General features: G+C 39.9%; 1 protein-coding gene across 1 annotated transcript in view; it reads left to right on the forward strand.

Annotated features, from left to right (window-relative positions):
- The window catches only part of SYCP2L (synaptonemal complex protein 2 like), a 53,277-nt gene that overhangs the window by 8,638 nt on the left and 31,602 nt on the right, over nt 1–13,037 (forward strand). Inside the window, exons 7-16 of the mRNA XM_032462494.1 lie at nt 1,661–1,746; nt 1,858–1,946; nt 3,919–3,953; nt 5,046–5,188; nt 7,524–7,576; nt 8,196–8,241; nt 10,122–10,214; nt 10,306–10,366; nt 11,781–11,923; nt 12,516–12,606. Of these exons, the coding sequence (XP_032318385.1) occupies nt 1,661–1,746; nt 1,858–1,946; nt 3,919–3,953; nt 5,046–5,188; nt 7,524–7,576; nt 8,196–8,241; nt 10,122–10,214; nt 10,306–10,366; nt 11,781–11,923; nt 12,516–12,606 (840 nt within the window). The remainder of the gene's footprint in view (nt 1–1,660; nt 1,747–1,857; nt 1,947–3,918; nt 3,954–5,045; nt 5,189–7,523; nt 7,577–8,195; nt 8,242–10,121; nt 10,215–10,305; nt 10,367–11,780; nt 11,924–12,515; nt 12,607–13,037) is intronic.

Below are 13,037 nucleotides of genomic sequence, written 5' to 3' on the forward strand. Positions count from 1 at the left end.
TGTCTCTAAAACTGGCCGATAAACTACATAGTGGTGAAAACTACTTTGAATTTTGTAACATTTAAAAATAAACTATCACAATAAAGGCGTGAAACAAACAAAAATTTTAAAAAAGCTTGTTTTTTGTTGATAACAACAATGTGTATATACACAGCATATTTTTTCAAAAATATGTATGAGAGAGTTCTATTCAGTCGATCGTTGTTGTTTGGACCACTTAATAGGTTTATATAATCCTTGCAGTCACTCCGTGGCCCCGGGTGGAGGAAACGCCGCTCTGGGTGACTGCATCATTTAGCCCCAGCGGCCGTAACAAAATCCTGCGGGCTGAGGGGCTTAATCAACAGAAATTTATCCCGGCTTATAGACAGCCCCCTTCTTAATGTGTCCTCACAGGGCAGAGAGCAAGCCAACTCTCTGGCATCCTGTAAAGGCACTAATCCCATGATGAGGACCCCACCCTCAGGCCTCATCTAAGTTGAATTACCTCCCAAAGGAGCTCATCTCAAACACCATCGCCTCCAGGGTAGGGCGTCAACATATTAATTTGGGGGGAAGCAGTTCAGTCCGTAGCAATAGCAGATTGTGCTTGGAGCCCACTCTGGCCAGCTCAGGGGGTGCTGACCTCTCTGCAAGGGTCGGATTTTCACGTGTCACTTTGCACGCGGCCGGCGGGTAGTGTCCAGGCTCTACAGAGCCGATGTCTGATCTCACTCTCTCTGAAGTACAAAGATGTTTTCAGTGACCACCTTCTCACCTCCTCCTGCCATTGATAGAATTATTCCTTCCTTTTTGTTCCAAGATACATTTTATTGTATGTGTTTTGTTTTTATAATTCCTTTGCTTTGTGCTTTGCTATATGGATTATATATTCGTTCACTATTAGCTTCTCTCCAGTGATTTGAATGACTTCTGTCCTAGTTTTATTCTTCTGGTTCTTACTCTTAATTTAATTATCGACATCAGTGTGATAGCAGCTTATTTCTCCTTTATACATGACAAGGAATTCAACCTGTTTTTATTCTTCCTTCATCTTCTACCCAGATTTAGTCTGGGGCTTTAGGCTTGTATTGTGTCTATGTCTTTGTAAACAGTGCATAAATGAAATCATAAATAACAGTTTATTAATAGGCATAAAGTGTGACCACATCCCTTGTTTTTTTAGTTTACTAGGTACTGATATATAAGTAGCCATTCACGTTTCTATGATTAAGCTGTTTAATAAAGGCCAACCATTTACTTAAAAATTCCCACTTCTGTTAGCATTCAGACCTTTATAAAATTTTTATTTTTGCAAAATACACAAGTGTAAGAAATGTGTAGAAACAATGGGGAAGTGTGTGCAGGAGCTGCCCTTGGCACGTGGCTCAGTCTGGACACAAACAGTGGCTTTGCCTGAGATGTGATCATCACAGTCACACTTCGCAGGTCCAGCTGCTGTTTTCTGCGGTGGGCTCTGTGCTGCGCAAATTGATGGTGGCCTTGTTGCAGGGGGGGGTTCTCGAACTGGAGGCAGGCTGTAATTTGTCCCTCACCCCGACTGTATTGTTTTTGAAACCTTGACTGCTTACAGCTTTCCAGCCTTTGCCTCCCCCTGTGTAGGAGTCATGTCCTTATTCTTTTTAGCAGCGGTTTGATTCCTCTAAAATTCCGCTTTCAGGGAAAAGTCAGATGTTGGTCTCCTTCATATTTACCTTGGGATTTCTGGTGACAGAAGAGGCTGTGGACCATTTGATCCAACGGGAGGTGAGTTGCAAATAACAACCCTGAGAGCCGTTGCCCTGGACCCCTTGGAGATGCTCATGCCCAGGTCTCTTTGGTTTCTCCCCCGTGAACACCTTCCTCAATTCCGTCCAGGGCCTGAGGACTTTGAACTGCATTCTACAAGCTGTGCCTCGAGAAGAGAGAAAACAGCTCCTCGTGTCAGAAGACCCATGTCGTCTTATGTACGTGACCCTCACTCAATTAGGTGGTGACGTCAGGGCAAAATCTGTTTTTGTTCCACTTTGGCCTGATGGCTTGATTACTTTAGTCATCAAGCTGCTCAGATCAGGCCCTGAGCTGAGGGGGAAAACTAGACTGCTGAGCTCTTCTTTTTAGCAGCGTGGTGTTCGGGGCGGTTTTTTTTCACATCAATTTCGTGAGGTGAAATGCTTTCTTAGGCTGTAGATTATTTTTCATTGTGCATAGGAACAAAATTAGTGATTCATGGGAGAATGTAAGGGGTACAGACTGGTGCCAGATCAGTTGGCTTCAAATCCTAGTTTTGCTACTTAAGCTGGTTGCCTTCTCTACATCACAGTCTTTTTTAAAAAAAATTTTTAAATTGAAGTATAGTTGATTTACAATGCTGTGTTAGTTTCAAGTGTACAGCAAAGTGATTGGTTATACATATGTGTATACTTTTTCCAGATTGTTTTTCATTATAGGCTATTACAAGATACTGAATATAGTTCCTTGTGCTATACAGTAGGCCCTTATTTATCTATTTTATGTATAGTAATGTAGATCATAGTTGTAACCTCACTATACCTCAGTCTGCTCATCTGTGAAATGGAGCCACATTAATACCTGATTGATAGAGTGATTGCATGATTGCATGGGTCAATTTCAGGCAGTCCACTGAAGGGCATTAGCACATTGCCTGATGGAGAGTTGATGCTCAAAGCTTACTGGCTATTAACTACACCTATAGGGAATGTATGGCTTTCAAAGGGATGGAATATGGGGGTTTTGGTGACCCACTCACAATTACGTTGTTCTTGGGACATTGAAATTTGGACATGAGGTTGTCACATGTGACTGTGGCAAGAGGAACACCAGCACTCTGGAAATTTGAACTGAAACCTATGGCTGTGCTGACCAGTCACCAGCGTCAGTGACATCACTGTGGCACACCATCCATCAGGTGACGTGCAGCCAGGACTGGGAGAGGAGGGGCCGTGAGTTGGCCGTAGTGTAGACCTGAGGAGGTGATTGGTGAGCATGGAGCTCATTGTGTTTGTCCATCTAACTGGTCTTTGCAGGATGCATTTTCCCTCTGAATTTTTCCTACAAAGTAGTCATTGAATACATTAGTTTAATCATTACCCTTAGTTGTGTGCTTAGATCTGGAGAGCAGCTGACCTGATATTTTCACCTCAGTTTCCAAATTAATGCAGTGGTCCTACCTGATTGTGTGTTCTAGTCTGGAATGTTCTGGACTTTAGGTCAAATGTCAAATCTGCAAGCATAAAATTGAGTAGAACTCTCAGTGGTACTGTTTTAAGGCTTCTATTTAAAAGTAACAAATCAATCCATTTATTATGAGAAAGCTACAGAGTTTCATAACAGGTCTTTAAAATGGGGGTTATTTCAGACATTAAAAGAAGATCAGTATCATACTTGTTAACATTTAATTGAAATTCTTAAATGAGTGGGCAGTATGGGGGTCTAGTTGCAATAATGTAATGACTTTAATCCCATTCCATCTGTATCTTAAATTGATCAGTGTTTAAAATCCGTTCCAAAAGCTTATAGGAAAGACCCACAGCACCTGCTGTATCATTTCTTCCAGGTGTCAAACTGGGGGGGGGGGGGATATACATCCTCACAGGCTGGTGAGGTTATTAGAAAATTCCAGAATCTTTGCATTTGATGAATCCTCAGAGATCATCAAATTGAAATTATTTTATAGAATGAGAACTAGAACCTCAGAATGAATGGTAGCTCTAGCTTCTTTTTAAAAAGTATAAAGTCAGTATATAAACTTGAGAATTTTTCCATAAAAATGTGTTCTTGACATTGAGGAAATGCTGATACTGAATTTGAAATAGTTGCAAAAATATACTCCTTGGTTTAAAATGTTAATGCCGATATAGTAAAGTTTTCCTTATTTATGTTCATTTCAGTAAAATGAAATTTATCTAAATGTTTCAGGAAAGACCTTGCAAGGACAATCTTGACTGTGGGTGGTAAGAAGTATTTAAAATTTTAAATATTAAAATATTAAGTATTGGACATTGGGGGTTTTATGAGCATCTTAGAACTATGGGGAGTAAATTAGGGTCACATTGAAAATAGAAATTAGGATTTTATTTTTAATTTATTACAAGAGAGTTAAGCATGCTGAAAACTGTAAAGAATAATTGATACTCCTTTACTCACCCACCAGCTTAGTCAGATTTTATCATTTTGCTACATTTGCTTCAAATCCTTTTTAAAATAAATCAGAGTAACAGGTAAAGCCCCTGAGTCCACCCCTGCCCCACCCCCCTTTTCGTTTGTGGAGGTAATCCTTGACTTGGGTTTGTTTTCCATTTCCAAGCATATTTTTCTGCTTTTGCTCTGTGTATTCACAAGCAACATGTATTACTGTTTTACAAATTTTAAAAGCATTCTATAAATGTCATCTTATCCAGTTGCAACTTGCTTTTTACCCTTAAAATTGTTGGAGGTGTAGACATGTTTATATGTGGAGTTCTTGTTTCTCTTCTATGGAATACCACAGTTTACCTAGGGATTTTATTTTTATAGTAGAAGTATTTCTTAAGACTGGACAAAGCTGCTTTTGATGAATATTTAATACATCTAAAATATAAAATACAGAAATGTCATTTTTATTATTTTGGTGGTGGGTAATTATTTAATTAATGGAGATACTGGGGATTGAACCCAGGACCTCATACATGCTAAGCATAAAACTCTACCACTGAGCTATTATACCCTCCCCGTATTTTTAAAAAAATTATTATATGCTGACCTATTGTTTGAATCTTTCCCCTAATATTTTTTTTTAAATTTTTAGAAAACTTTTAACTTTGAAATAATTATAGATTTACATGAAGTTGCAAAGTAATGTACAAGGAAGCTTCCTTCCCCCTAATGTTTCTTAAATATGAATTTAAGTGATTATATTTGCTCCTGGATGCATCTTGCTGCTTATCAGACACAGTGCTAGTCTTCTAAGATGGAACTCCTTAGAGCGGATGCCAATCTGTGGAACTCATTTTTTCTTTCGCTTTGTGCCCAGAATTATCCATGTCTACCATGTTTTTAATCCCTAGATTATGACCAGCAGGTTGCTCTTTGTGAAGCATTGTGTAGACTGACGACAAAAAAATCAAGGGAAGACCTCGTCCACCAGTGGTTTGAAGATGATAGCATTGCTGAGGCTTTCAGAGAAATTAGGGATCGAGAATTTGAGACGGTGAGATTCTCGGTCATGAAAATTCCATCTAATCAGTACTTAAGGAAGCATCCTCTCAGTGCTTTCCTGTGCTTTGGGCTCAGGGGAGGATTTTTTTCTTAAATGTGGTTAAATTGCCATTCTCAAACTTCCTGTTTCCCACACATAACTTGAGGACTGTAGAAACAGCACATTTGTGGACCAAATGCAGGCATACACTTAGGGCGTCTTTACTAGGAAACTTAGCCTGGACACAGAACTGTGTGAATTTAATGGATCCATTGGAGACAGTGTCATGGAGCAGGGAAGCGATTTTCTACAAACATTGAAGGGTAGGGAGAGACAGAGAAGAAAAAAACGTGAACTTCAAGGGGGAAGGTGTAGTTCAGTGGTAGAGCGTGTGCCTAGCATGCATGAGGTCCTGGGTTCAATCCCCAGTACCTCCATTAACAAATAAATAAATACACCTAATTACTTCCCTTCCCCCAAAAACAAAAACAAAGATGTGCACTTCAGCCTTGCAGAGAGCAGCTGGGAAGGTGATGGGAGGCTGAGGCTGGCGTGGGTGCTCTAGTGGCAGAGGACTATTATGGGTTGGTTGTGTCATGAGCTTTTCAGCCTCTACCATTTGGAGGCAAAATAATTTTCCATGTCTTCCATGCAACCTGGGCTCACTGTGATTGTGTCCTCAGATAGTACAGGCATAGTTAATGGCTTTGCTACATTCTCACCTTTATCCTAAAATAGCTAAAGTGTTTTCCCTCTCCTTTAAAAAAGTTCTTAAAATGAGAGCGATTCCCATAGGAAAAGGTAAAATTCTTAATAACAGGGCTCACATTGAACAAAGCCTTTCTAGTCAAAGCTTGCTGTGAGCAGTTGGGATTCTATTAAATCTGAATCTTCAAATATATTATTGAATATGTTAAACCTGACTTCGAGCCTATTGCCAGATCTGGGGTAGTTATTTAGCCAAGATGCAGCTTGGTCCTTTTAGAGAAAGACTATGGGTCGAGTTTGGGTCCCACCTCCCCAGCTGACAGGCGCGGCATATCCATTTTGGCACAGCAGTTGACTTTTGTTTTTTGGGGTTTTGTTTGTTTTCACTGAAGTATAGTTGATGTGCAGTATTAGTTACAGGTGTGCAAGACAGTGATTCACAATTTTTAATGGTGATACTCAAGTCACTTATAGTTATAAGGTACTGGCTGCACTCCCTCGATTATACAATATAGCCTTGCTGCTGTTAGTTGACTTGAAGCCTGAGCATCCTCATCTGTAAAATGGAAATAAAACCCACCTCAAAAGTGTGAGAATTAAATGAGAGAAGCCGCAAGTGCCTGGGACATTGTGGACACTCCCATGTCAGTTGCCTTTCTCCTGGGTCATTCCCTCATCTGCAGGGGAATTTGGGGCAAATATGGCAAAAGTCATTATCTTTTTTTTTTTTTTTTTTGCCTTTTTTGGGGGGGAGGGGGAGGCAGGTACTTAAGTTCATCTATTTATTTATTACTTTTCCTGGAAGTACCAGGGATTGAACCCAGGACCTCGTGCATGCTAGGCATGTGCTCTACCACTGATTTATACCTTCCCCTCTTAAAAGTAATTATCTTGTTTCTCAAATCACTTTCCCCCTACAACCATCAGCTTCTTAGTGGAACTGCTTTTAGATGAAGGCTTGCATTAATGTTGTCCATTTTAGTGCCGAATCTAGACATGGAGTGTGAGGATTGTTGGACCACAACAGACGGTCCTCGCTAACAAAAGGGACACTGGGTCAGTGCCTCTTTGGCTTTAGAGTTTGAGGGCAGCAAACTTGCCTTCCTAATAGTTGTTGGTTGGTAGAACTAAGAACATACTTGGAGAGAGAACCCAGGAAGGAGTGAGACAGAGAACTCCTGATGAGGAAAATTGGCAGTGGATAAATACATCAGGATAAACTCCCAGCTGGTATGGGTTTATGGTTGGCTTGTGCTGGGAGACGGTAGGGAGATGGATGCCCACTGGGTTAGTCAAATATTACAATGTCAGTCATCAATCAGGGATATTTCTCTCACTTAACTCTTCTAACCCAGTGAAAGGTAATGGCACATATAACTTTTGGAGACCTAAGCTTTCCTCAGCTGCAGATCTCATGGCTGGGAGTTCAGAACAGGAGTCTGGAGCCTCTCCTTTGAGACGCAAAGTCTTGTTTTAGTTATATCACACTTAATAATGAATCCTTATGAAGCTTTGTGATGTCACTGGATCCTGGAAATGTAGACACAAAACATTGGCCTCTACATGTTCCAAAGGGTAGCATTTAAATAAAATGCCTTGATATTTTTAAATTAAAAAATTTGCATTATTTACTTTGAAGGATTGTAGACGGTTTCTCAATCACCTAAATGACAGACTTGGCGACCAAAGAAGGTAAGACATTTCCCTGAGCATTACTTTATTGACTAGACCTATTCTGAAAATGTCTACTATTATAAAAAAAAAAAAAAATCTAGGCTCTGCTTTAGGAGAGAGCATAGGACCCAGCATTTACTGAGTTATCCTCTGAGTAGAAACCTCAGAAGAATAAGCACATTCTGCCTAGCGATTCATTCATTGTGGGTTTAAAAATGGTTTCCATCAGTCTTTAACATATTTCCTTGTGATTTGGAATGGTTTTTTTGTGATGTCCTCCAAGGAGATTTTATGAAGAATGATTTCCTGTAGGTCTGAGGTTCCTGGGGATAGATGCATTATGGACAGTTAAATCCTTGATGGGGAAATATTTGCTTAATTTATTCCTTAAGACTCTTGCCAAGCAACTGGGTGGAGGTATGTTACCAGCAACCTGGCGTGTTGGAGACCAGATGGAGATCTGAATTCTGCCCATAGTAGATTTCCATTTGCGAGTCTGAGAGCCCCTTCCATACTTTTTACGAAGGAACTCAGTGGCACACCCAAGTCGTTAATCTTGTTTGTAGAATGTCTGCAAGGTGGTGTGTGGGGTCCACCCATGTTTTACTTCCCTTTTTAACTGTGAGGTGTTTTGCAGGGTCTGTTCATTTCCGTGCATCGCTGCTTTTGCTGATGAACGTGAGGTACGCTTGTCTCTGTCGGGGGCTGCGAGGGTGGGTGGCGTGTAATGAAACCCATAGTGAGGTTTACATCAGATCAAACTGCTGTTGCTCCACAGAAGGGCTTCTTTAAAAAGGAAGCTTGCTTTTCCTCATAGAGGTCTCAGCTCTGAAGCTTATTAGTTAAGAGCCCTACTGTTACTTCTGGATAAAGGAATCGTGGGGCTTATGCTGTGTTCACTAGGTCAGGTATGGGAACCATGCCTTCTGTTATCCTGTTAATGGGTAACATTACTCATGCCTGGAGTGGAGGGGAGGGCGGGTCCCTTGCTTCTTTCTATCCAGTTACATTTCCGGGTCTGTCCTCAGCACTCGGGTCACTCACGTTCCTCTAGATCTTTCTACCTTGTACTTCACAGTCTAAAGTGGAGCAGTCTCTTTTCACCCCTTTCTTTGGTTTCTAGAGGAACAAGATCCTTCATGTAAATAAAAGTGCCCCAACCTACAGCATCTCCATTTTGGGGTAAAATCTTCAAAGGTCTCTGTGCCTGGACTCTGCTGAGGTTTCCTGAACCCCGTCTCCAGAATATCCTAATTAACCATTTCTTGGTTTTGGGTCGGGAGCCCCTTCTTTGCCTCTGTGAGCTGAGCCTTTAACTCATGGCTACACCACGAGTTCCTTCTCCCCAGGGCTGGTTTTCGTAGCCTGATTGCTGTATCTCAGTTCTGTTTTTCCTACTGGTTGACTGAAGATTCTGATCTCTGCTTGATTCCTCTTCTTCCTAGGACTTCTAAATTTCTACCAGGGTCAGTAGGAGTCCTTACACTGCTTCCAGTAAACATACATTGTATGTTAAAGCCTTCCTTCAACTCTGTAGCTATTAGAAAGCAGGTGTGTATGATGGAGCAGTGTCCAAGAAATACTGTTAATTGGAAAAGCAAGTGATGGAATCGTTAAGTCTAGTGTTTGTTCCATCGCTGAGAATAAAAATGTAATAAATACGTCCTGATATGTGTTTAGAACACATCTGGGGAAAAAACTAAGGCTTTGTTAATGGTGCCCATGGAAAGATACCTATGGGAAGCCGAGGGACAGAAGGAAACATTTGCTTTCTATAAACTCCGTTCTGTCCAAATCTTTATTTTAACTATAGGCATAATATTTATAATACAATCACCCCTCAGCGTCTGTGGGGGATTGATTCCAAGACACGCCACCCTGTGGGTCCCTTATATAAAATGACTTAGTATTTGCGTGTAACCTCCACATATCCCACCATATACTTTAAATCATCTCTGAATTACGTATGGTACCTAATACAATGTAAATGCTATGTAAGTAGTTGCCAGTGTGTGGCAAATTCAAGTTTTGCTTTTTGGAACTTTCTGGAAAATTTTTTTCCTAATATTTTTGTTCTGTGGTCTGTTGAGTCCTTGGATTTGGAACCCATGGATACAGAGGGCTGACTGTAATCAATTAAAATGAGGGTAATTTGAAATCTTCAAGTCTTAGCTTTATTTTGACAAATGGTAAGTTAGCTGGCAAATCACCACTTATATTGATCACAGCACCTCCTTTGCTAGACGTTTCCATCCAGATACAGTTACTGCTTCAACATAGAGCTGTTTTCTCTGTGATTCTCACCAGAAAACAAAAAAAGTTTGTGTGTATAGAGTCATCGACATATTTAAATATCTATTAAATCGCTTAGTAGAGTTTTTCTAGAAATAGTTTAGTTATATAAAATTGAGACCTTCCTCCTGTTTTGCAGAAATGAGTAAGGCAATCAAGGATCCTGTAATGTTAACGTGGTGTCATCCTAGGAAGAGCAGTTTTGTTTTTAATGGAGTAATTTTCATTTGACCCTTTCGCACAAGATTAATGCTGAAATTTTATCTTACAGATGAGAAAACCTGCAGATGAAAAATTAGAAAAATTTTGGATTGATTTCAACCTAGGAAGTCAGAGTGTAACTTTTTATATAAACAATACCGAGGTAACCATGTTTGATTGCTGTTTAGACCTAAGGGTTTGGAGAGTGTTCATATCCAAGCATGTGCTCATGAGTTTCACTTGTTTTTTCCAAGAGTGTCCTGTGGGACTCCGTAAGACTTTCAAAGGAAGCAGTGCTTAATTTCGGCGTAGCAGGTAAGATGATGATTCTGCACCGCCCCCACATTCAGTCCTAGTATTGTTTCAGGCTATACCTGCAGTACATGTTTAGTTAATTCTAGGGCAGACTTTGCTTGCACCTTGGGGTAGCAGGGAGGTGGTGAGTGCTGGGGAGGTGATGAGTGTCAGGGAAGGAGGGCTGTAATTCAGGGCCGGGATGCAGGGGTAAAAGATGGAGGTGACCCCTCCACTTTGGAACTTTGGGATTCAATTACTTGCCTGGCTTTCTCATTGTAAAAGTGGTTATAGTTCCTCAATAAATTAAAAGTAGAATCATCATGTGATCCAGCAGTTTCACTTCTGGATATATATATCCAGAAGAAATGAAAGCAGGACTCGAAGAGATTTGCACACTAATGTTCTTAGCAGCAGCATTCACAATAGCCAAGAGGCGCAAATGACAGAAGTGTCCATTGATGAATGAATGGATAAACAAAATGTGATCTATCTTTACAATGAGATAGTATTTAGCTTTAAAAGGGAAGGAAATTCTGGCACATGCTGCAGTGTAGATGAACCCTGAGGACATTATGCTCAGTGGAAGAAGCTAGTCACAAAAAGATAAGTACTGTATGATTCCACTTCAGTGAGGCATCTAAAGTAGTCAAATGGATAGAGACAGAATGTTGAATGAAGGGTACCAGAGGCGGTGGGGAAGGGGAGACGGGCAGTTGTTTAATGGGTGCAGAGTTTCAGATTTGCAAGAGGAAGAAGTTCTGGGGATCTTTTGCACAACAATGTGAATATACTTGGCACTACTGAGCCCTGCACTTAAAAATGGTTAGCAAGGTACCACTGGTATGCTTTGTACCACGATTTTAAAAGATGGTTATTGTACCTGCCCTACCTTTCGCATATATTTACAGTAATTGATGAGTTATGTAGGTATGTACCTCCTTTATTTAAATATCAGCCCTCTGACTCCCCCTTCTTAAACCTGTTACATTTCTTCGCCTCTTGGTAGGTGGAGTTGAGGGGCATGAATCAGGAGTGATCCTGGGCAGAAGTAAGTTATTAGTCCAGGTCAGCATTTCAGCTCTAATCATATTTGACCAGGATTCCTGAATTTGGTCTTTAAAGGGATGTTTTGAAAGTAACTCAGCATACATAACATTTTTTAAGCAACTGGGTTTACTAAAGAGTTAAAACCAAATATTATGTAATTATATGGATTTTATACTTCTTTTCACAAAGGATTTAGGACATCTTGCATATGTACATCTAATAAAAAATTTCAGAATAACTATTGAAATAATTTCCTTTCCACTTCTCATCGCAGAAAAATCTGGACAGTGAACAAATATCCCAGTGCAGTTATTTAAAATTAAAAATTAAAAAAATACAGCATTTCAATATGTTGTGTGCATCAGTGTGCTTTATTTTTTGCTAGAGGCTGAGATGAAGATACTCAGTATTTACCTGAAGGAGCCTATTAATATCAGAAGCAAAGAAGCAATGAAAATAGAAATCCATTTTGAATTGCAATTCAACATATTACAAGCTTCCATGAAAGCTTTAGGTGAAGACAAACAGGTGGCAAGTTTAATTCTGTTTGAATATGTTTTAGAATGTTTTCATGTCTCTTAAATTTCCAGGTTGGGGTTTTTAAAAATCGAGATATAATTGACATAAAACATTGTATTAGTTTCCAGTGTACATCATAATGATTCCGTATTTGTATATATTGTGAAATATTCATCACAATGAGACTAATTGACAGCCATCACCATTGTTAGAAGTTTTTTCTTGTGAGAACTTTTAATTTAGTCTCTTAGCAACTTTCAAACACCCAATATAGTAGTAGTAACTATAATCACCGTGCTGTATGTCACGTCCCCACGACATACTCATTTTATAGTGGGAAGTTTGTACCTTCTGACCCTCTTCACCCATTTCTCCCACCGCCCACTCCGGGCTCTGGAACCACCAATCTGCTTTCTTTATCTATGCACTTACTGTTTTTTGTTTTTATTTTTACCCTAACCCTATGAGCTTGTTTTTTGTTTGTTTTAGATTCCATGTATAAGTGAGATCATATGGTATTGATCTTTCACTGTTTGACTTCTATCACTTTTCATGAATTACTACTTTTAAAAATCAATGTGGCTTTTGGTTTGCATTTCAGGTGATGCCTCACCAGGCAAAAATCTCAGACCTTTTTGGTGAGTTTGAGAAAGAAGACACTGAGACGCCTGGCAGCCATGAAAAAGAGCCAGGTATATTGGAAAATCCCAAATGTCTTACCCGGATTCCCTGTAACATCAATGATAAAATATTACTTGAAAGAGGTCACTGAAAACCTGCGGTTGTATAGGAGGAATTAATGTGTTGTTATACCTTTAGAGAAAGAAAAGTTGCTAATTAAACTTGGAATTACTTTCTCCACCTGCTACAGTCTCTCTTGGGGTCAGTTGGAAATGACAAAAGGGAAATAATGATGGGGTGGCAGGAGGCATGTGATGGGGTGTGTAAGGGTCCATCTACGCACAGAGCTGGCCCTACTCAGATTATCTTTCTCTTATAAGTTAGACCCAAAGGCTGTTTTCCAAAGTACCCATAGATTTTTGGTATGAGGTTTGAAGCAGGACCTAATTAGCAGCTCTTACCAAAAGATGGTGAAGTGCCAGCAGTGTGACTCCCACGAAGA

Source organism: Camelus ferus, chromosome 20, assembly GCF_009834535.1.
Source record: "Camelus ferus isolate YT-003-E chromosome 20, BCGSAC_Cfer_1.0, whole genome shotgun sequence".
In the NCBI taxonomy this organism is placed as follows: domain Eukaryota; kingdom Metazoa; phylum Chordata; class Mammalia; order Artiodactyla; family Camelidae; genus Camelus; species Camelus ferus.